The sequence below is a fragment of the Amphiura filiformis genome, chromosome 3 (genome assembly GCF_039555335.1).
Source record: "Amphiura filiformis chromosome 3, Afil_fr2py, whole genome shotgun sequence".
NCBI classification, from domain to species: domain Eukaryota; kingdom Metazoa; phylum Echinodermata; class Ophiuroidea; order Amphilepidida; family Amphiuridae; genus Amphiura; species Amphiura filiformis.
Window position 1 is genome coordinate 23155020 of NC_092630.1, and position 24728 is coordinate 23179747.

The 24728-nt window shown below is 39.0% G+C and overlaps 1 protein-coding gene across 2 annotated transcripts; it reads left to right on the top strand.

The window, feature by feature from the left end:
• The first annotated feature begins 27 nt into the window (after positions 1-27).
• Positions 28-23262, top strand: LOC140148241 (trafficking protein particle complex subunit 12-like). Of its 2 annotated transcripts, XM_072170112.1 has the most exons (15): positions 28-111; positions 7400-7583; positions 8197-8310; positions 10789-10923; positions 11723-12723; positions 13264-13446; positions 14059-14175; positions 15903-16016; positions 16476-16614; positions 17335-17447; positions 18047-18119; positions 19043-19116; positions 19553-19752; positions 20298-20385; positions 22900-23262. In XM_072170112.1, the coding sequence occupies exons 2-15, from the start codon at positions 7517-7519 to the stop codon at positions 23140-23142; spliced, it is 2661 nt and encodes an 886-aa protein (XP_072026213.1). In that variant the 5' UTR covers positions 28-111; positions 7400-7516; the 3' UTR covers positions 23143-23262. The 2 variants fall into 2 exon arrangements, with proteins under 2 accessions (XP_072026213.1, XP_072026214.1); XM_072170113.1 differs by lacking the exon at positions 7400-7583 and having other exon boundaries at positions 32-111.
• Positions 23263-24728: the final 1466 nt, after the last annotated feature.

Here is a 24728-nt window from a genome sequence, read left to right on the forward strand (position 1 = left end):
CTTAAAGTAGAAACACCTCCAATTGAAGAAAACAACTTTGACAGGCAAAATATCAGTGGTCATGTTGCAACATTCGTGTGGATTCTGTGGTTCTCTATAGTATTCTATTTAGTAAGTAAGTGCATGAGTGGTCTCTGCAAGATCTAAGAAACGTTTTTTCGTGAAAGCTAAAAGAAAGGGCTAAGTAGCCTACTTTAAAGGGGCATTTCGTGATCCACAGCACAGCCTCATCCCCCCACTTTTCCCAAAAAAAGTTGAGATTTTTACACCACTGGATACATCTGGCTACATAATGTTTATGTACCAAATATTTCTTGCAGATTAATTCGTTTAGCAAAAATATCGCCAAATTTGAATTTCGTTCTGGTGCACCAGAACGAAATTACAACACATTGTCTATGGAGCAGTGTCATAATCATGCAATGATGCATATTAGGCCAAATAAAATAAAAAACATGTTTCACGTCCGGATTTTTGAAAAAAAGGAGGAAGAGGGGGCTTTTTATTTTTTATTTTTTATCGCAAAATCGGTGTAAATACCCCGAAATACCCATAATTAGAGCTGTTTTAGCGTTCACAATAATGTCTGGAAAAAGGAGGAGGGCTCTTTTTATTTGTTGTTCTGAGAGATAGGCCCCCTCTAATTATCACAAAACCTTTTAAAAGTGTTTATTGTATTTTAGCAAGGCCATAGAAAGCATCTCTACTTCCTAGAGATATTTTTGAAAAGTTATAACTGAATTTCAAAAAATAAAAATATAATTGAAGAAACCTCAAAAAAGGAAGCGGGAGGGGACGTGCAACATGTTTATTTTTTTATTTGGCCTTATAGGTATGCTAGGTGAATTCAAATTTGCCATCAAACTGCATCATTTTATATATCAAATTAAAGCCCTTGAGTAAACAAAGCCAACACTGAAAACCTTTTTTTCATAACACTTTCCGAGGCAAAGTTACATCTTGTCAAAGATTGACTTTCATCAAAAAGATTCAGCTAGCAAAATTCCCCAAAACAGCATTTCGGGGGTGTTTCTAGATCTTAGTCTCATGGCGATAGCAGCTTTTTTTAATGGAACTGCTATCAAAATCCCTCTAAAATTCCATGTGCGACTTGATTATCACCATAAAAAATCATATATTTGGGTCAAGTGAAGTATAGAAAACATATTTATGTAGGTTTCCTTCACCGACCTATTCTCGAAAAAAATTCAAATTTCTATGTAAATATGCATTGTGTTTGGGCCCCGGTCTCGGCGAATTTCGCTGACTATAGCAAATGTGTTAACTAAGGTTTGCCTGGGATACCTACATATTAACTCGCAAACGCAAAATCGGAATCAACTGAAATTTTGGAAATAAGCGTTTTTCGTGGATATCTACTGAAAAATGTCATAAACAGAGGATGCTAGGATCACGAAATCCTCTTTTAATATCATGAAGACATGATTATGATGAACACTCACAGTCACACTGCACTGTAGTAGGCATGTTCATAAAATTTTGAAATTTAATAAATTCATCTAAAATTGCTTTCATTAAAAAGAGAATCATTTAACGTAAAAAATGAGGGGTCAATCATGTATGTAGGCCTATAATTGGCAATGTTATGAGGAAAAGTATGCTCGCCTGAATGTCCCCAAATGGGCCAAATTGTGTGTCCCAGCATATCAATGGCTTCCTATGTCATAACATGTGTGTATGTACTTTATGGCGAAATTTTTGAGCACGAAGGGCCATTTTACAAAACTTTCGCAAATGTTTCATGAAATGTGGCTTTCATTACTTGATAGTATCAAATATTATTCAAATGCAGATTTTTTTAAAATCATGCTACATTGGAGTTTTGAGGGTCAAAATCCAAATTTTCTTCATTTTCCTATTGGATTACACAGTTAAGACAGGATCTTGGTGCACAAGTAAGCTTAATGAAGCCCGCTCTCACATGTTCAAAATGTGATCATATCTAACTGTAGTCCGAATAATCAGACTCGACCCAGAACAAAATATTAATTTCTGATGATCGTGTTCTGGGTCTGAACTGTTTCCATTCGAAATCTTGATGGCAAATTGGACAAAAGAAGCACATGGTCCTACTTCACTGTTTTTTTAATCCCCTATTCATGTTGCCTGAATCACTCTATTGTGGACCATCCTTTTGATACTTGAGTATTTGGACAAGCGAAACAGTTTTGACAGGCCTTTTGTGTACCTCTCTGTTTGTAAACAAACGAGGAGGTCGAAATTGTCCTCGCCGAATACGAAAGTCAGCGTAATAGTACGGCACTAACTGCACTGCACTTAAAGCCATATTATAACATTTTCAAACAAAACAAGTAAAGAAAATTGGAATTTACTACCAGCGCACATGTTGCCAATACATACTCACTCCTTCGGTCATGTTGTGGTATGACCCTTTGTTGTGTATATCACCGTCCCATACGCCGTAATGCGTACTGTGTGTTATGAACATCGTGTATGCGTTCGACTAATAATTCCATCGTAATAATAAAGCGCCGGTTCCGGCGTTTTATTCAAAATCTCGGATTTTGACAAAACTACAGCACCTAGAGTCTTGATTTTTGCAGGGTATGATATTGGTTTAATAAAATACAATTTAATTGTGTAAAAAAGGCATTTTAAAAATTCAGTGAGGGCATCTTCCTCAGCAAATGTTATAATAATATGGCTTTAATAGGTATGCCAGGCAAACCTTAGTTAACACATTTGCTAGTCAACCAAATTCGCCTAGAACTCATATACATATTTTACATAGAAATTTCAGAGATGTCACATTTCCGGATTTATCCGGATTTCCGGATTTTTCTCAAATCTCGGGAAAGTTTCAGGATCTGAGAAAATCTCCAATTTTAAAATGAAAATTCCTTAGAACCCTGACTGGATGACTCGGCTAGATAATGGTACCGTACTCATTAAACATGCATGTGGTCAAATTTTTATGTTATTGAGACCACCTTTTCATGCCCAAAATTTATGAATTTTAATCCATTATCGGACCAGCACGCTATACTGATTGTGTCGGGGTTTGCGTTCAAAAACTCATCTCTTTTTTCTCAATGAATGTTACCCAAGTAAGAAGAATGTAATGTGTATTAATGAACGATGCCGTTTGAGATGATGCTGGATTGATCGTAAGACGTATAGGCCTATGTATACTCTAAATATCAAGTCTAGTCATGTTTAAGTTTAAATGGAAGCAAACTTGGGTCAACAGGTTTGATATGAACCTTTTAGCTGTATCCTTTGGCTTTATGTGGCTGTCGGGGTGGACTTGGGGTGGGGGTGGGGGAGGTTGGTTGGGGGTGGGTGTAGACCTATGTATTTCCCTTGGGATAGGCCTACTATTTTAGTCCCAATTTGTAGTGCTAGTGACATCACTCTATATGTTTAACAAATTACTCTTATCATAAAATGTATTCTTCATGCACACTAGTACCCTAAAAATTTAATGAATCATTGTTTTTATATTGCGCATTATATATCAATTTTGGTCATGTAGGCCATGTTATTAGGCCAAAAAAAGACTTTGACGAATGTCTCTCATGTACAAAAGTATAGGAAACTGAACATTTAAAACCACTTTTTAGGGTGAAGGAAGCATTTTTTCAAAAAAATGTCTAAAACAGGTTTTTATGTCAAAAATGGTCTCTTTTGGGGTGCTACATCTGCTAAAATGTTTGTCGTCCTGAAATTCTAACTACTGTCAAGGCCCATGGTGGGGTGCCTGCTGGTTGGTGGGGTGGGGTGGGGTCGGCAGTGGATGCCAAGCACAAAAAAAAGTTAATTATATTGTCTTATCTTTCTGCTTCACATATATCAACATCAGCCATATCTTCCATGTAATAAAGCCAAAAAACTTTTTTTAAGAGTGTCTCTTGTACATAAAAATATAGGAAACTGAAAACTTTAAAGCATGTTTTCTGGAAGAAGGAAGCACTTTTATTAAAAGTGTAGAACAAGCCAGGAGCTTTGAACTGTCCTTTTTACCCTCTGAAATGGCCTTTACTGTGGTGCTAAATGTGCAGAACCATCTGGCTTCGGGGGGCGACCCCTACCGGGTCTTCACCCCTGGACTCCACCGGGGGCCCTTAAGCGGGCCCCCGGATCCCCCCGCCGTGTTGCGCGAGAGCTTCGCTCGCTGCGCTCGCTACGCTTCGCAAGTTCAGGATTTTTTTAGGTCAGCCTGTGACATCTCTGAAATTTAAAAGAACAGGCTTGTCAAGGAAAGCTACATAAATATGTTTTCCTGATGATTGCTACATGCTTGTAGCATGAAACTCGGAGTAGTGGCCATGATGTGTTAATTAAACTTATTTAATTATTTTTATGCCTCCACCGCGAGGCATACTGTTTTTGCACTGTCCGAGCTTCCGAGCTTCTGTGCTTCCATCCGTATGCTGTATCTCGGGCATGGATGGGCGGATTGACTTCAGATTTTCAGGATAGTTGGTCATGGTCAAATTACTAAAAACTGTTCCGTCCGGATGCTGTATCTCGGGCATGGATGGGCGGATTGACTTCAGATTTTCAGGATAGTTGGGTCATGGTCAAAAACTCTGGATACTTTTTTTTGGGTGATGTTCAAGGTCATATACTGAGGTCAAAGGTCATTTGAGGTTAAATTACTAAAAACTGTTGTATGGGCATGAAACTTGGTAGATACAGTCAACATTTAGAGCCAAATTTTTGGAAGGTCATTTCGGGGTCACCCAAGGGTCATCTAAGGTCAAATTACTAAATATTGTCTTATGGGCATGAAACTTGGTGGGTACAGTCAACATATAGAGTTAATTTTTTGGAAGGTCATTTTGGGGTCATCCGGGGTCACCCAGGGGTCATCTAAGGTCAAATTGATAAAATTGGTCGTATGGGCATGAAACTTGGTGGGTACAGTCAACATTTAGAGCCAAATTCTTGGAAGGTCATTTTGGGGTCATCTGAGGTCACCCAGGGGTCATCTACGGTCAAATAAATAAAATTGATCGTATGGGCACGAAACTTGGTGGGTACAGTCAACATTTGGAGCCAAATTTTTGGAAGGTCATTTCAGGGTCATCCAAGGTCACCCAGGGGTCATCTGAGTTCAAATTACTAAAAATTGTCATATGGGCATGAAACTTGGTAGGTACAATCAACATTTAGAGCCAAAATTTTGGATGGTCATTTCGGGGTCATCTAAGGTCAAATTAATAAAATTGGTCGTATGGGCATGAAACTTGGTGGGTACAGTCAACATTTAGAGCCAAATTTTGGCATGTCATTTTGGGGTCATCCAGGGTCACCCAAGGGTCATCTGAGGTCAAATTACTAAAAATGGATTTGTACACATTTAAATCGCCCCATGGTGGAGGCATCCCATTCGACGCCTTGCGTCGAAAACCGCGATGTTTCTAGTTATTTTATAAATATGTTTTCTATACTCTACTTGACCCAAATATATGATTTTTTATGGTGATAAGACAATCGCACATGGAATTTTAGAGGGATTTTGATAGCAGTTCCATTAAAAAAGCTGGTCAAGTTGGTCACTTCTCGCTCACTGTTCAAAATGTGACATGTACACCAATTACAGTCCCCGAACTGCCGAAGTCGGAAATGGTCTACTTTTTAGCTGACCTCAATTCCGAAACATCTAGTGATAGTTAATAATAATAATAAAAGAGATTTATATAGCGCATCATACAAAAGTCTCGATGCGCTTTACAGAGCACACATACATAAAAGAAAACACAAAATATCAGTGAACAAAAATCCTTAAAGAATACACCTTAAAATACAAACTACATTAGGCTACACCAAGCATCCCTCACAAGGAATGGAGAACAAATAAAAACGAGCAAAGGGTCCCAAACCAAGTGAAAGACGCATGGTAGCAAAACATATGCATACAATAAGCAATAAAAACAAAGACCTTATTATATTACAGTCCATTATAGCAAAAACAAAGTTCAACATGATCAATATAAAAACATAATAATTATTAAATGGTGAATAAGATCAAAACAGACAGAACGAGAAATATTTCAGCATGGAATTACAGCAATGTGATGGTGGCACAGCACCCTGCTGAGGGGAGAGGTTGCCAGCACGTCACCCTCAGCTAGAAACATAATAAGTAAAGCAGCACAAATTAATAGCAAAATGTAACATCGCTGAAATACGGGTGGCACAACACCCTGCTGAGGGGAGAGGTTGCCAGCACGTCACCCTCAGCTAGAAACATAATAAATAAAGCAGCACGAATTAATAACAAGATATGCAAAATCGCGAAATACGGGGTGGCACAACACCCTGCTGAGGGGAGAGGTTACCAGCATGTCACCCTCAGCAAGAACAAACATGATAATACAATTAAAAAGGAGTTGGCGAGACCTGCGGCGAGAACAACATTTGCCGATTATTAAAACACGATACGGGGTGGCACAGCACCCTGCTGAGGGGAGAGGAGAGTGATATGAATCCGAGGTGACCAGGAGCTACCATTTTTGGTCAACTGAACTCGACTTGCTAGATACAGCGGTTTAAAAATTTTCTTTTGGTTGACATAAATCAAACAAAATTTTCAATAACGGGTAAATTTAACACAGGAATATATAAATATTAACAGCTGGTTTAAGATAGGATTCAATGGTAAGTGGAATATGTGATATTTCTGTACCGTAGTAATATAGCTTGTTGTACATTTTCACATGTGAATCTTTGTATTTCACAAGGATATTTCCAATGGGCTTTACTCAGTGTGCAAGCACCCTATAGCACTGTAAAGATGCTCTTGTACATTTTTTGGTATTGATCGTAATCGGATCAAATTTCCAGGGGTGCAAATTTTGACCTAAATGGTCGGTCATAAATGAGCTAAAAATTACAAAAAAGGCCTAAAAATCTTTAAAATCAGGGCGGCCAAGACTTCCCCCATTGCGCCCCCTTGGCTAGGCTACTCCACTGGTCCATATCGGTTGAGGAAAATTACTAAAGTGCTGCTGCTGATGAGAAAATAGCTTGTCTGAGACTAGTGCCGTACTATTACGCTGACTTTCGTATTCGGCGAGGAGGACGATTTCGACCTCCTGGTTTGTTTACAAACAGAGAGGTAGACAAAAGACCGTTCCGCTTGTCCAAACACTCACGTATCAGAAGGATGGTCCACAATAGCGTGATTCACGTAACATGAATAGGGATTAAAAAGCTGTCACATAGAACCATGTGCTTCTATTGTCCAATTTGCCATCAAGATTTCATATGGAAACAGTTCAGACCCAGAACAGGATCATGTCAGAAATTAATATTTTATTCTGGGTCTGATTATTCGGACTAGTCTGAGACAGGCACTATTTCCTACATGGTCACTAACTCATATTATTATACTAATTACTTCACTCAGGTTGTATGTTTGTGTACACATCAAACTATCACTCACAATCATACTGACTCAAGCACGTCACCTGGTCATCTAACACATAAAGTCTCATAAGAAGGACAGGTGTTGGTAATACTAATCATGGAGCCTGAAGGTGATCCATTGGGCATAACGGGCAGCTTTATGGTACAGGACACTACTAACCAAGGTAATGTGCTATTCCAGTTGATATCTGCCATCCCTTTGGAAGATTTCAAAAAGTCTTCCACAGAGGGAGTATGTTTTTCAAAGGGAATTAGCTAGGGTTAATTATTATCAAACCCATACTCCCCTGTTTATTGCCCGGGTTTATTGCTTTACTTGTCTATCACAAGTGAATTGAGCATTTCAATTTTCTATTCTATTATATTCTATTCTATTCTATTCTATTCTATTCTATTCTATTCTATTCTATTCTAATAGTAATTGATTCCCATAATCTTTCTATATGGAAGATATAATATTCTTTATGCAGTACTGTATACTATTTATCATGCCATTGGATTAAGTAAAAATCTTTGACCGGGATGTTAGATACTTAGAAGGGCTGTGAAAGAGGCAATTTATACATCAGAGTCAACCAACCATGATGAGGGTTCAAATTCCCATGAGTGTATTCCCAAATTTTGTGATCAGATGTGAAATATGTCACTGATTCCTAGGTTGCCAGTCTCCTGAAGAAGGTCAATGACCGGAAGTTAAGGTAGGTCTTAATTTTGTGTTAAGATCATTAATTATTACTTGTATACTATTTAATCCAAAACTTCCCTTTTATTTAACAGATACCCAAGCACCGTCAGGAATTTCATCACCCAAGCCATTTGATGCCAGTCTGTTTGAAAACATGGAGGATGCTTGTGAAGACCAATCAGGGTTTTTGTTCCAAGATAGTGAGGGTAAGCAATAATTGGGGTTGCCTCTTCTTTCAAATGAAATGATGGGGGGGGCAAAGATAAACATTTTCCCGGTGTACATCATTTTGGCCCGGCTGTAATCCGCTGTATACATACTGGGTATACCACCTACTGGGCAAATGTTGTAGCAGGATTTTGTAAAGTTTCCCCCAGGCCTGACCTACTACAAACAGCTCTGTTGGAACCATTCTAGACAAAGCACACACTTTAAATAATAGTTTTGATGGGAGCATGGTGAACTAATTCTGGGGTATAATATTTTGCATTCCTTGAATGCAGACAAAGATGGCATCCCTTACCAAAGGTCGAGGCCTTATCTAAGCCTCGACTTAGCCTCAGAAAATAAGCCTCATGAATAGCCTCATATCCTTAGCCTCGTCTTAGCCTTACCTTAGCCTTACCTTAGCCTGAAAATTAGCCTAATTATGCAAATTAGATAAGCCTCAAATAATTAGCCTCAAATAATTAGCCTCAAATCATTAGCCTCAAATCATTAGCCTCGTAATATTAGCCTCAGTAAATAACTAGCCTCGTCTTAGCCTTACCTTAGCCTCACCTTAGCCTGAAAATTAGCCTAATTATGCAAATTAGATAAGCCTCAAATAATTAGCCTCAAATAATTAGCCTCGTAATATTAGCCTCAGTAAATAACTAGCCTCGTCTTAGCCTTATCTTAGCCTCGTCTTAGCCTGAAAATTAGCCTAATTATTTAAATTAGTTAAGCCTCGCAATATTTAGAGGCTAAGCTATTAAAGACAAGGCTAATAATTTGAGGCTATTTTACGAGGCTAAACATTACATGCATGCAGGGACGGTTGGGCTATTTATTGATCCAGCTAGGTGATAAGTGTTACTGATATTTTTTGGGTGTTATGAAGTGGGGGTAGGGTTATTTGGTGAGTTGCATTTGGAGAGTTCCAATATGGTGAGTTGTCAATTGGAAAATCCAACTATGGTGAGTTGTCATTTGGTAAGAGTTCCAATATGGTGCAAGTTGTCACCTTGAGCATACTAGTATTGGAAAGTTTTATTTGTAAAGTTGGGATATGGTGTGCTGTCAATGTTACGGGACAGTTGTATTTTGAAGTGGGCAGGGGTAATTTGTAGAGTTGTCACCTTTAGCGTATTGGAAGAGTTTATCTTTATGACACGTACACCATATCCCAATGTCACCAAACAACTCTTTTAATATGCTGAAGGTGACAACTCACCATAAGAACTCTCAAAATGACCATCCCCACTTAAAAGTACAAACATCCCCATATACCACATGTCCACATCTCAACTTTTACCAAATAGAACTCCCGCATATAACTCTTTCAAATCGGGTGTAGGTGAAAACTCACCACACTTGCTCTCCAGATGACCCTCCCCCACTTCAAAGTAGAAACATCTCCAGTACATTGACATTATATTGCATGCACACCACTTCATCCCATCTTAACATAACACTTCCAATATATGACAACCTATCATATTTCATTATTTGAACTTTCCCAACAACATTAACTCACCATATTTGAACTCTCTAAATAACCCACCCCAATTTAAAGTACAAACATCCCCAAACATCAATTAACATAACACCCTAACAACATCAGTGCAGTAACACGCTTTCACCAGGGTCAGCCAGCATCAAACTGCAGTATACATGTCTGCAGACTACAATACATGCATGTCTGCTGAATTCGACAACCTCAAAAGGCCCATATTTCATGAAAAAAAAGAAGCAATAAAATACATACTTTGAAACTTACGAAAAGCTGATTTTTCTTCCAGAGACATGGTTGCCATGCTCCCCATGAACTAGGCACCAGTAAAAAAAGCCTAAAATACCCTTTAAACTGTTAATTTTTCAAAATTATTGGCAATTCTGAGCAGCATACAGTTAGTCTGCTCCCTGACAGTTGGTGACCTCTGACCTATCATGTGACCATATTTTTGAGGCTAATAATAGCCTCAAAAAGTTGAGGTTAATTTTAGCCTCAAAATTAAAGCAGGCCAAGACGAGGTTAATTTTTTAGCCTCAAAAACATTTCAGGCTAAGACGAGGTTAATTTCTTAGCCTTGTCACTGATAAGGTTAATTTCTTAGCCTCGATGGCTAAGTTGAGGTTAATTTTTAGCCTCAAAAGATATCGAGGCCAAGTTGAGGCTAAGGTAAGGCTTATTTAGCCTCGACTTATGGTAAGGGATAGTACATATCTCTGATTGGGAATAATTCTGGAATACCCTGCGCACAGGTACATTGTATTATCCTAACCCTAATCCTAACCCTAACCCTAACCCTAATCCACCGTAATCCTAATCATATCCCTAACCCTAATTATAACCCTAGCCCTAACCCTAAAACACAGGGTGTACAGGGTATACCAGAATTTTACCAAAGAGAGGCCGGTATGTATCGCTCTCCACACAAGACTGCCTTCTAATCTTTATTCTTTATATTGTGTATATTTAGATGTGGAGAATACCACACAGCAAGAGCCAAGTCCATCTACCCCTGAAACACCAGTTGAAGAAGCCACTGATGATAAGCCGCCTGCACAGCCTACTACAGGGCCAACAATATCAATAGAAACCCCACCTTCCACAGGTATGTGTGTATAAAAGGTCAAAGGTTTAAGGTTGTGTGTTAGACTATGTCGCACATATAGTGTGCAGAGTTAGAGAATCTGAACAATATGTGCACGCTATCACTGCCCATGTTGAAGACTAGTCATCATTCACCATATCAGCTGGCATTAATATAGGCCATCAGCCTTTTGCCATCTTGTGTGTACAAATGATCTGCATGTTCCACAAGGACATTTGCGCGCATAGCCCGCACAAAATTTTCAATATCAGACTATTCCAGCCCCAAATAAAGATGAAATTAGCTACATAACGGCCAGTTCGCACGAAGCGTGCAAAATTTAGCAATTTGACCCTATTTTGGCCAAAACGGGGTCTACTAGGAAGATGACAGGGCAATTTGGGGGCCTTGAGCCCGGGCCCATCTGACCCAATGGTAAATCCGGCCCTGGTTACCTGAACGGGTGACTCAATTTGAAATCTACACCCCAGGTGAGGGACAGCCCAATGTCTACCTAAATGTTGCAAGTTTTTGTGTGAACATATCGACTGCTCAGTGCCAGAAGTGGGTAGTTGCCATGTGTAGATGAGTACAATATATTGCATGTAAATTGTTCACATGACAGCTATTGCACTTACCTACTTCTGGCACTGAACAGTCACTATCACATTTCTACTAACAGTTGAAGGTCTCCTGGATTTATTTAGAAACATTTGGCCAAATGATTTGATTTAAAATAACAAAACAAAACAAAAATAACTTTAACTTTCTTTAGAAATGTTAAAATGATCACCTACCTGTCCAATGTTTTTCCCTTCAGGTAAAGATGGGTATGAGTCACAACCAATAGGTAGTCCTGGCAGCCAACTCAAGTGGTGTGGTTCATCCAATTTCTTCCCTCCTGTACCTGACGATACACCACAACCAGTCGTCAGCGATCTATTCAAGGACGAATCTTTGTCTGGCAATACTCTAGAAGGAAAAGATTTCTTTGATTCATTCACGAGTGCAGGAGAAGCAGGCAATTTTGTGACCCCACCCCAGTCATTAGGGTCTATTGACGACAGCGGAAATGTGCGAGAAGACAGCGGAACATCTTCCTTGCAAGGGCCAGGACAGTCTTTATCAACGTTGGAAGGAGACGAAGGTCTTATAATGAGTATCGATTTAGGTTCGGATTCAGCGTCACAAGATAATCTGAGGTCTCCACAAGATGGCACGGAACAAAGCCATCAGGTACCTCAAAAGACTCCAGCGCCACCAAGAGAACTCTTTTCAACACTCAGCTTGGAGGAGGAGGATGATAACAATGTAGTAGGTCAGCCAGATACGCAGTCCATTGATCTTCTTGACCAAACCGAAACTGGATTTGAATCAGCCGAGGAGGGGGAAAAGGAGAAGCAATCACCTCTCGAAACGTCGCAAGACCAGAAGACACCACCAGCTGCAATGACTTTATTAGAACAGAGCAAATTAGCCACAGGTGCTTTTGACTCTTCCATCACTTCTCCGACAGATCAGAAGCTACCTTTAGATAAGAATGCCGGGGTCATTCACAACACAGGCCCGCATCCACTCTCGCCGCAATCTCCACCAGGAGTTGCACTGGTGTTCTCTCCAGGAGAGCAACAGTTGAAGTTGGACACTACATCAGCTGCAGGTGTTATACACGACACAAGCCCACACCAACTCACGCCACAGTCACCGCAGGATAGGTTGCAGCAAAGTCCAGTCACGGCAGACTCGGAGTCGTCAAGGGGAATATTCTCGCCTACGTCCATGTCGCCATCATCGCATCCATTCTCACATAGTCTGTCACTGGTAAGATTCTCATAAATATCATTATTTTGTCTTGATTAATATTATGAAATATAGAAATTGATAATTACCCCCTATGGTCAGATTCATAGCTTAATCCCTTGCTCAAATTCTCTAATATGACATATTTGATTGAAATGATTTTAAGACAAACTCCAGTTGTAGCGGAAGCATTAAAATTTAGGGGGAGACAAGCATATTTTGTGCCGGGTTTACTGGGACATTCGTGTGTGAAGCGCATGACAAAAATGTCCATTTTCAGACTATTTTTGCCCAAAATGAAGGTAAATTTTGGCATTGATAGGTCAGTGTACGTGATGCACACCTAATTGCGCAATTTTGACCCAAAACAGGATGTTTTTTCACACTAAAAAGAAGGGTACACAGGACAATTATTGCTTTAGTTTATCTTCTATTAAAATTTTGCGGGAGCCATCTGCATGGAAAATTATATATAGGGCGGATGTGTCCCCCGCCCCCTCCCCTGATTCTGCCACTTATGACAAACTCTAGTTATGGTTGTAAATAATTTTCCTCGCACAGGAAGGAGAGGACCCATTTGCAGCAGCACTCAGTATCAGTGAGAGTGATCGACGCCACGATGCCTGGTTACCATCAGAGGCTACACAGAGGGCGCTTGCTGGTAGACTGGCATCGTTACACGGGACTGAGTATGTGGATAGGAAACAACTCACAATGCCAGGCATTATCGCTGATGAACCTCAGGTTAGTACCAAGTTTGAAATGTGTAGAAATTAAAATGTTAATACTTTGTCTCACCTCTAGTTTGGTTATGACTTTAACTTTTCAGATGGTACTCCATCTTTCATCAGTGAGTGAGTGAGTTTATCAAGTCACAATCTTTTTGACCTTTGACCTGATAACAGACTCATAGACGCCTGAAAGTTTGAACCGGCCCATCTTTGGTGAGAGATGGTTGGTTGGCTTTGATTTGATTTGAACTTCTCAACAAAGACGGGGCCCGGGGCCAAACTTTCAGGAGGAAGTAGGAATAATTTTTTTGTGTGTTTGGATCAAAAGTGTAAATCAAAATCGTTATTTATACCAACACAGATGAACTTTCATGAAGGTTATAAACATGTCTTATTTATGTGACTCGACATTTAAAGTTTTCTGTAAAACATTTGTGTTTGCTGGGATGAAGGGCATATTTTGCTAATCACTAGCCCAATATTTAGAGCAAATGAGATCAATGATCATTCTGGGGGAGTTGGGTTTTCTTAGAGGAGGGGGGATGTGTGTGTTGTGTGCAAGAAGTAGATGATGGGTCTGATCTTATATCATACCGGTACTCACTATACATTGTTCTACTTACAGGGTGACCCATTGAAGGATCTGGTATATAGGTATATGGGAGAAGCAGAGGCCACACAAAGAAAGGCACTCACTGTCAATCAAGTTACCAGAGATCTTGATGGACTGAAAAGGCTTCTGGTAAGTATCCAGCTAAACTCCACAACAAAAGTTTGGAAATTTGTTTCAAGCATCTGTATCTCAGATTATTTGTGACTTGTTCATATCGTGTTTCATATCAATATAAAAGGTATGTTATTTTCCTTAAAAATGACACCACATTTGACACAATCACCCTTTTCACGGCTGAGTACAGGTCTTGTGAATGTAGTGGGTCTCAAACAGAATGTGCCAAATTGACCATTATTCCGTGCTCAAGCAACACTCCTCACTAACCTCAATTGTGGGTGGAAAACCATACGCAGCCACAACAGCCAGGCACCTCCTCCTCATACTGGTAACCAGCCTGGTCACACATTGCTGTGGAATGGCATTCCATTCTTCAACCAGGATTCATCACAGGTCATTCAATGTGGTTGCATTGGCTACTTAAGCACGCAGAACGCAACCAAGCTGGTCTCACAAGTGTTCTTGAGGATTGAGGTCTGGGCTGATTCCATTCTCTCTACTCCCATATTCTGTAGGTAGTCGTTGACTACTCTGGCTCTGTAGGAGCAAGCGTTGTCATCTTGGAGGATTGCATTAGGTCCCAGATTATGGAGATATGGGATTGCAGCTTGCTGCAAAGAATAATGGTTAATTTGGCACATTCGGTATGAGACCCCACTACATTCACAAGACGTGTGCTCAGGCGTGAAAAAGGTGATTGTTTCCTATGTGGTGTCATTGTAAAGGGGAATAAAGTAGCTATCCATTGATATGCAACACGATATGAACATAACACAAATAATCTGAGATATAGATGCTTGAAAAAACTTTACAAACTTTTGTTGAGGAGTTTATATCACCCTCAGCACTAAATAAAAACATTGTACAGACCTGAAACTTTTCCTCTTTTTAAAAGATTTCAGCTGTTTATGTTGGTCAAATTTATGTGTTTACTTTTATTTTCAGGCCAATTTGAGCCATTTTACCCCAATTGTACGCTGTTTTTCAGCAGCTTTTTTTGTGCATTATCAGTGTTTATCACTAAAGGTTAGTTTCAGGTCTGATTGTACTGCCATTCTAGGTAAAAAATATGAGGGTCCGTCCATCAGTTTTTAGTTTGTTTTCTGATGAACCATAATCGTAAAAACGTATGAGATAAGTATTATAGTCATGGACGAAAGAGAAACAGACCGCGTACCATCAGTCAAAGTCCCCGTGTATTGTATGGTACCAGTTCTCGCATATTCATGAGGGCCGATTGTTCGATCGTGCTGTGTCAAACAATCACGCCAGCGCTATGCGTTTTCGCAGATACGCTGAGCACGCGATAGAGCGCTATGCGTGCTTTTCGCGATTACGCGATAGACCATGAAAATACGCTGGTAATTGCGTAGCAGTCTCGCCTGTCGATTTCATGGAACAATCGGCCCTCATTATCGGATGAGGCGGAGACTTTGACTGGTGGTACGCGCTCTGTCTTATCTTACTCCTCTGTGATTATAGTACTGCTTAAAATACTAGAGATAATGTTTTCAACTGTTTAAATTTGGGCATAATCTTGCATTAATAGCATTAAGGGAGTTTCCTTCTGCTCAAGTGTGAAAATTAAAAAAAAAAACATCAAAAGAAAATCTTCCTATGTCGATCACTCTCACAGATACTGAGGGCTACTGCAAATGGGCCTTTTCCATCCTGGAGGAGAAAAGTATGGGCTGTATATATTTAGTGCTTCATAAAGAATGCATATTTTCTATTTTCAGGAAAATGGGTGCTTGCGTGCAGCAGTTGACCTGACTGGGCTAATGTTGACAAATATGGCACAAGGCAAAGGACAACACGGAATGCCATCTAAACATTCACCGGAAACCCTACAAGTAAGAATTACTTGGTTCAAGTTGGACACATTTGTTTGTTTGCTGGATAAACCTGCCATTCCATGTGGAAATTTTATTCTCTATTCCTAATTGCATTTAATAAGGGAGCTTTTAGAGCAATTACCTGTTTAAGCTGAGGTACCTGCTTATTTTTACACACACCGCCACATACACCCATAGACAGGGTTTCTAGCCACCCAGGGAAAATTTAAAAATATTTTTTCCAGACAGGGAAAAACTGAATTTAACTTGAGCTGTTAGACATTTCTAACAAGACTTAAACAAAAGAGTATCATGTGCTATACATTGATGTTGACTTTCCAAAATATACGTTGGAATTTATGTAATTGTAAAACATGAACCTGCACTCTCTTAAAAATCTTGTCGTACAAAAGTAATATCTAGAAACAACTAATTAAAGGACTTATTGTCACTTCATATTCGGTATTTTTCTTGTAGGTGTGGTTCACACGGATAGCGGTATTACTGAAACTCCAACAATATACACTAGCAGAGACTGAGTGTGAAGCGTTTGGAAATATGGACCAACCTGACCTCTACTTTGAATACTACCCTGACCTTTACCCTGGAAGGAAAGGTAAGTGACCTTTAACCCAACATTTTTCTTCAAGGACAGATAAGGAAATACCACCTGCAAAAAAAAACCACTCTAGAAAACTGCATTGTGATATTTATAATATTTCCCATGATGCACTATTGCTGATATCGCCACCCATGATATGGCAGGTGAAGTCTGGCTTGAGATTATCTGCAGTAGAAGTATACCTCCTAGAATATTTTGAGGTAAATAAAGGCATCTGTAGTTCAATTTATCTGCCCAGCCAGAGATCAAACATTCCAGATATTACATCCAGGATATCCATGTGCCAAGGATTTCGGGAAATGTGTTAAATTTACTGGAATGTTGGGACTGTAGGTACAGACGAATCCAACGAGCCAAGTCATGGTCAGGATTTGGTCGGCCATCTTTGGGTCCCCACAACACCAAAAAGCCGCTTAAAAATTGATGTTAGATCCTTTTGTGTTGTAAACTGTCATCATTCTTTTGTCTACGTGTAACACGGGTGATAGAATGCGCGCAGTTTAAAATACCCTCCAAGGCTGCATTATTTCACATTTTAGGTGAAATTGAGCCGACGGGACCCAACTTTGGCAGCCATTGAGGTATAGGAATGCGTGAAATTGGATTCGTCTATAACAATGGGTCCTTTATTCTTGAGAAGTGCCAAACCAAACTTGAGTACCCCACACATTGTTTGATGCTATCTTTATCATTTTTTTGAAATTCTTTCTGCAGGTTCTATGGTTCCATTTTCATTCCGTGTAATCCATGCTGAACTACCACAGTACACAGGGAAACACCAAGAAGCATTGAACAGACTATATCATGTGCTTGGTGTGTGTAATAAGGTGAGAATATTATTGAATGGACTATACTATGCACTGGGTGTGCAACAGAGAATGGTCATCAAGTGATGACATGGTTTTGGAATACAGAAAACATTCCTAAGCCCTGTGACATGGGTATGATTTGAAGTAACCTCCACTTGAGATGGGTCTTGTATTTATTCCTAGCTATTACATAAAAAGAGACACATGGAGCAGCCAACAAGTACATCCTTGTCATATGGATGTACACATTAATGACCCTTAGCAAAGGTTAAGGCTATCAAAGGTTGGATCGCACACTATCGGTCAAATATAAACAAATTTGAGGTTCCTTCCTCTGATTAGTTGGGAGATCTAATAGACTAATACCCCACCCTGCACTGTATTAGTTTTCCCTCTTGCTCTAACATGTAATGTAAAGGGTGGATAGTGATATCATGAATTCATAAACCTTGTGTCCAAAATATTCTGATCACTTTAATATTATTTCTACTCCCATTTAAAGATTCTGATGTGATCATGTCATGCACAAAATGGTGTTGGCAGAAGGATATCAAAACAAAAGATGTAGAGACGAGTCTGAAAATATTGCTTTAATTCTGGCTGTATATTGTTTTCAGATAATGAATAATCTGGAGTCCGGTTTGAGTGAATTTGGCACAAGTATAGAACTCACTCCTGAGAATAGAAAAGGTGAGTTGAGTCTTTATTACATGGTAACTAATGGTTTTTGGTTTGCTTGTGTATGTGTGTTTATAATCACCGGCAAAATTTCTCATGTGAGTGTGTAACAGCGGGCGCAGCCACGATTCCTGGACACTGTTTACCAGGTTGAAAATGGCATAAAAACACATTATAAACAAGACATCAGTTGGGGTTACATAGGGTCAGTCCACAATTAAATAGTGAAAACTTGCTACATTAAAACGTATAACACTCACACATTTGTGTCTGCAGTTGAATATTGAAACTATTGGGGTGTGTTGGGGCATGTGTACATGCATGGCACAGGTCACCTGTTGTAATATAATAGATGTCATTGGTTTGTGTGTTTAAAATTTTTGAATGTACAAGTATTATCATGTGTAATACTTACTTAGGCTTAAAAAAAAAGACTTGCCCTTATCGACCGACCCAAAAATCTGAAAAAAACAGGGTCGCTTTTTTTTTTTGCTTTTTTTTTTTAATGTCAGATTTTGATATTTTGGTTTATAATTTCAAAATATTTGTTTTATCTATGTTTAACTGCGTATAAACAAATTCTCACTAGATTTTGCGTTTGTGTTTCATATAAACCCTGTGATTACATTGAAAACATGCTCTCTTTTGTTTTTTGAAAAGATACTAGTATTTAATCACAACAAATTTCTGCAAATGATGATCGGAGTATCTAAGGCATTGAATGAAAAATAACACCACCACGACGTTATAAAGAGTTGCGGCATACGCATAATGTTGTATTTTGCAGAAATTAAAAAAAAAAACTTAAATCGACCGACCGACCCAGTTGTTGGCACCTAAAGGGCAAGTTAACTATTTATTTTTTTAAGCCTTATCTAAATACTAGTACATTAATTGGGAAGGTGTTGATTGACCCTCTCTCTATCTCTTTACAGCTTCAATAGAATTGTGGAAATCTAGAGAAGTCCGAGTGCTGTATTGTATTGGTAACTGTCTTCTCAGTATCAAGGTAGGATTTTGATTTCTGAACAGAGATGTAGTATAATTATGTAGAGACTTATCTATGAGTTGTGCTTCATTACGTGTAATAACTGTATGAACTATGATACACCACAGGGTGGGTGTCAGTTAGACACCCATTATTTTGGACAGGCAGTTTTGGTGAAAATGAAAGGCACCCTGATACACCACATAATTATCTTTTTCAATTAAACTTATTTATTTTCCCATTTTACCTACTTGTTTTAACATGAATCCTAACGAAAACAATTAAAAAGAAGAAAATGTATCTTGTGTCTTGGCTTTTCTACACCAATGGGTAACATGCCTTTAGAATTTAAGTCATAACAAAATAAAATAATTTGTGTGAATGATTGGCCTTAATACAAAATAGAAAACCTCAGGTGCAAAAGTTAGACATTTCTCTTTAATTCATTCTTGTTCAGGATTTCAATAGAGCTGCCAGTGTTTACGAGTCTTTATGCCAGAAAGATAGTGGTAGCCGTGGTAACCTAATGTCTGCCATTGGAAGAATATTTCTGCAGCTGGGAGACTTAAAATCAGCCCAGACACTTTTCCAAAGGGTGGAGGAGCTGAATAAGGAAGAGCCAACCACAGTTGATAAAGCCAAAGTATATATGAATAAGTAAGTATGATGATACAAAAGTATAAACTGTCAAATAAATAAGTTAGTTCATATCATTTCAAAGAGAAAAACAGGAAGACCATAAAAATAATTTTGTCTCTCCATGAACTATATTAGTTTGATTAGAACAGTCAACAGTCAACATTTAAGTTAGTGTAGGCCTAGGAAAGAATTACCACCACGCCAAAAAGTAGAACCACATTTAGAGTGATATAGTTGACCTGTCTGATCTATATTGTGTGTGTTAAATAAAGTGGACAAAAGTATGGGATTTGAATTAATAATTTGGGATATTTCTGGCGAAATTCTTGAAATAAATTATATTGATATTAATCTGTGATGTTAAAATTGATATTAATCCACAATGTTAGAAGGCTATTATGAACTGATCAAACGATAGTGAGCAAATGTGATATGATAGCTTTTCACAAATTGTTTGCTATTGGAAATGTACACTATTGTTTGGTAAAATTTTGCATTGACTTACTACCATTTACTTCATCAAGACACCCAATATTTTTATATTGATTGATTGATCTAAACAGAGGATTCCTTTCGTTAGCTGAGAACCAGTACAGTGAAGCACACCAACATTTTGAAGAAGCGCTCAAGTGTCAACCAGATCACTTCATTGTAAGTATAGTGTAAAGTCAGAACAGCCTTTTGAGGAGAGCGAGAGCAATTGCTCTCTACTGCTCTCCTTAAATCTCATATAGGAGAGTGATTTTTAGCTCGCCTTAGTTGACTATTTTCTCCCTACATTGTATTGTAAATGCCCTGAACAGCTCTCCTTGAAGGCTCCAGAAGAGCAATTTAATGCTCTCCTACAAATTCCAAAACACAGTCCCTGTAAAGTGCATTTTGTTAAGGCTCGACTAGCCCCCCCAAAAAAAACAAAAAAAACAATCCAACCCTACCCCACCCAAAACACTACCACCATTTCAGTAATCTGATAGTCAACAAGTCCTATGTTGCACACTGGATATTTCTGACTAGCATTTTCAATATCCCAGAACTCTTGACATACTTTTTGAGTTCATGTCATACCCTTGTTTTACCACCAGGAATGTAACATTATACAAATACAACATGATTTGATTACTTCCCTCCGCTGACGCTGTCGGGAAGTAGTCAAATCATCCAACACCTCGGGACCAGTAGTTTTGACTACTTTCCCGAAATAAAACATGTTGTATTTGTTTTACTATACCTCATAAATATTTTCACTATCACGGTAAAATTGTAAACAAAAGTCAAAACACACACCAGTCAACGTGCCGGCCGGCATGGTAAATAAGCTTAATATTTTGCTTACCTGATTTTATTGGAGGATTTCTGTTCAATCAATTTACATTTTGACCTATATTATTCGAATTTTCTTTTTAACATTCCATAAATAACATTTTGTTTCATAAAACGTCAAATTCTCGTGTTATTATCCATCGGTAATCTCGGCAAAATAACTGCAGCAGACGCCATTTTCACGATAAACGCATCTGCAGAATCGCCGTTGTGTAGCATAATGTTACGTTATGAAGGAACGGTGACGCTGCGGTCGAGACACCGTGTGGTAGTAGGGGTGCGGAAGTTTTACTACTTCCCGCGTGCGCGTAATTGCACAGGCGCGGGAAGTAGTCAAAATACTCGTACTCGGACGCTGGCGTTATTAACCAATAAGATGTCTGGATTACCTAATAAATATTTATGAGGTATAGTAACATTAGTTAACCACCCACATTTGTAACTATGTCACCTAATTTAATGCTCTCCTACAAATTCCAAAACACAGTCCCTGTAAAGTGCATTTTGTTAAGGCTCGACTAGCCCCCCCAAAAAAAAACACAAAAAACAATCCAACCCTACCCCACCCAAAACACTACCACCATTTCAGTAATCTGATAGTCAACAAGTCCTATGTTGCACACTGGATATTTCTGACTAGCATTTTCAATATCCCAGAACTCTTGACATTCTTTTTGAGTTCATGTCATACCCTTGTTTTACCACCAGGAATGTAACATTATACAAATACAACATGATTTGACTACTTCCCTCCGCTGACGCGTCGGGAAGTAGTCAAATCATCCAACACCGAGGGACCAGTAGTTTTGACTACTTTCCCGAAATAAAACATGTTGTATTTGTTTTACTATACCTCATAAATACCTCATAATGTTACGTATGAAGGAACGGTGACGCGCGGGTCGAGACACCGTGTGGTAGTAGGGTGCGGAAGTTTTACTACTTCCCAGCGTGCGCGTAATTGCACAGGCGCGGGAAGTAGTCAAAATACCGTATCGGACGCTGGCGTTATTAACCAATAAGATGTCTGGATTACCTAATAAATATTTATGAGGTATAGTAACATTAGTTAACCACCCACATTTGTAACTATGTCACCTAATTTTGTTGTCAGCTCACCAATTGCTTTGTCAGGCCAATATTGTCCTTGAAGAAGAGCAGTTTATCTGTTGGAAACTTAAGTTACTTTTTTTTTATCTATTGGTTTTAGTGTTGGTTTAGTTTGTCTGCTCAGGTGCACAGTGATTTTCATCACTTGTTCCAGTGTACTTGCTGAAGTTGCTGGGCCCTGGTGTTTTTTGCACCTCTTTTGGCTTGTGATTGGTCACTTTTGGCCATCAAACTTTACCTACCTCTGTGCCTACATTTGTTGTTTCTTGTCCCTCTGTATGCTAACTGTATGGCAAGTTTCCCCACATCAAGTTTGTATATCTTGCTCTTTCCTATCAAATCCCAGGCCTCAAATTTAAATTTATTGTGGCATCCCTTTTCAAGACCACTGTGCAAAGAAAAAGGACACCAAGGCCAACAAGTGATGAAGAATGCCTTGAAGTTGACAAAAGATCTGGGGCACCAAGGCCAAAACTGAAAAAGGGGCAGGCAATGGCCTTGGTAGCCTCCCTGAAATTCGAGCCCTGGCGTATCCTCTTATTGACTGTTTGGAGTACAGAAAGGTCAACTTCATGGGCTGTTTGGTGCACAAAGTAGTTAACTGCTAAATTAAAACAAAGGCGCTCCAGGCAGCTAATGCTACTCCAAGCACTTGTCGTATCAATTATTGATCCTTGCTGCATTCCTTATCCCTTGTTCATTGCACTCACCATCACCTACTCCTTTCTCTTGCAGGCTATCAACAACATTGCAGTATGTCTCCTTTACATGGGTCGATTGAAGGAGGCCTTAACACGCATGGAATCAATGGTGCAGAGCAACCCTGAGATGTACCTGGATGAGGCTCTTCTGTTTAATCTGTGCACACTCTATGAGTTGGAGTCATCCAAAAGTGGCTACAAGAAACAGCTTCTGTTAGGAATGGTTAATAAACATAAAGGAGATGGATTTAATGTTAGCTGCTTGAAGATGATGTAGACAATTGATGTTGGCTCTATGGTGAAATTGTGCTGTAAAAAAGTTGATGGACCAAGGAGCATGGTTCAATCTTTTCAATCTATTCAAAATAGAAACAAAGCATCATGACATAGGAAAAAATTTAAAGTATTAAAATAAAAAAATATTTTGTTTTGCTGAATGAAACATATTCAATGCTAATCCTTTACCTAAATGGGATAAAGTATTCTATCATTCAGAAAGGTTCAAAAACTTGCATTTTAAGGGTACATTTTGCATGCTTTAGAATCAGCCCTAAAGACTTGTACAAAGACTAATATAATGGACCTTTTCAGAAAGACTTTTATGAAAAGTAAGACACTACGCTCAATACGATGCGTCAAGTAAGAACAATACGGTGGGAACAATAGAACCACGGCACGCACTCATTGAATGAACTGCCGCAAGCGTGTGATTGGTTGTGGTGGTTTTTGGTTACCACACATGACATCTTTCCAAACAAATTTCCGAAGATATCTGATCAGTTTCTGTAAATGTCTATTTGACTGCTCGGTGCCAGAAGTGGGTGAGTGCAATAGCTGCTATGTGTAGATGAGTCCAATACATGTATACTAGCTGTGTGTAAATTCCCAAATGTTCACAGGGCAGCTATTGCACTTGCCCACCACTGGCACTGAGCAGTTGCACTTCCCTGTATTAAGAGATGATGCTAGAATTTGCCAGTTGGTACAACATCGGTTTACTCTGTAAAATCCCTGGGCCTATATAAATTAAAAGAGTGATTGTGCACCAAGTCTGGAAATTTAGTGGCTAGCATGCTCAAAGGTTTTTGGTCTTTTTTCTGTGAATTGAACAAAAATGAATGATTAGGATCGAGCTAGTATATGTTTCACCCTGAAAAAAAAAAAACCCCATTACAATATGTATATAAAGGAAATCTTTTATCTACTATGACTATTATTAAGCAGTTCTGTGGAATTGTTAAAAGTACATTTTATTGCAATTGAAATAAATTATAATCTAAATTATACCATGTGTTTGTTTTAATGGTCACTCCCTGCTGAGACTACCCCATGCATTACGATAAGGTCCACAACTTATAAGGTCCCCCTAATACTTTTTAGAATAAGTCCAAAAATATTGTACGAAATGTAAAAAGGTATGTGGACCAATTTATAGCGTCACACGTCATTGCGTTCAGTCACAATGGTTAATTGTGTAAGAAAATGGAAAGCACGGTGGCCTAATGGTTAGAGCGCGAGCTTCATAATCGAAAGGTTGCGGGTTCGAGCCCCACCAAGGCCAGTGTGTTGCGTCCTTAAGCAAGACGGCTTAATTCCCTATTGCTTTACTCTACCCAGGTGTAAATTGGGGAGCTGCTGGGGGTAATCACAATCTAAGTTGCTGAGAGTACCTGCGCATCAGTTGCGGACTTGTGGAAGCGGAAATGATTCTGATATACCCTAATGGCAGCGGAATAATTGTTGAAGTGTGTTGGTACTTGGGGTGTAGCGCACGTTAAATCACCGACATTTATTTGAGAAAAGAGGCCGTTTTAAAACTTGCACCGAGTCCATAGCAGTCAGTTTTTCTTTCACAAACACATG

What these genes read in the sequence shown, in the direction of transcription:
- LOC140148241 (XM_072170112.1), top strand. Translation starts at nt 7,517, where the DNA reads ATGGAGCCTGAAGGTGATCCATTGGGCATAACGGGCAGCTTTATGGTA. An exon ending in ATTCACCGGAAACCCTACAA is followed by an intron (nt 16,017 to 16,475) that starts GTAAGAATTACT and finishes TTTTTCTTGTAG; the next exon opens with GTGTGGTTCACACGGATAGC. An exon ending in CACTCCTGAGAATAGAAAAG is followed by an intron (nt 18,120 to 19,042) that starts GTGAGTTGAGTC and finishes ATCTCTTTACAG; the next exon opens with CTTCAATAGAATTGTGGAAA.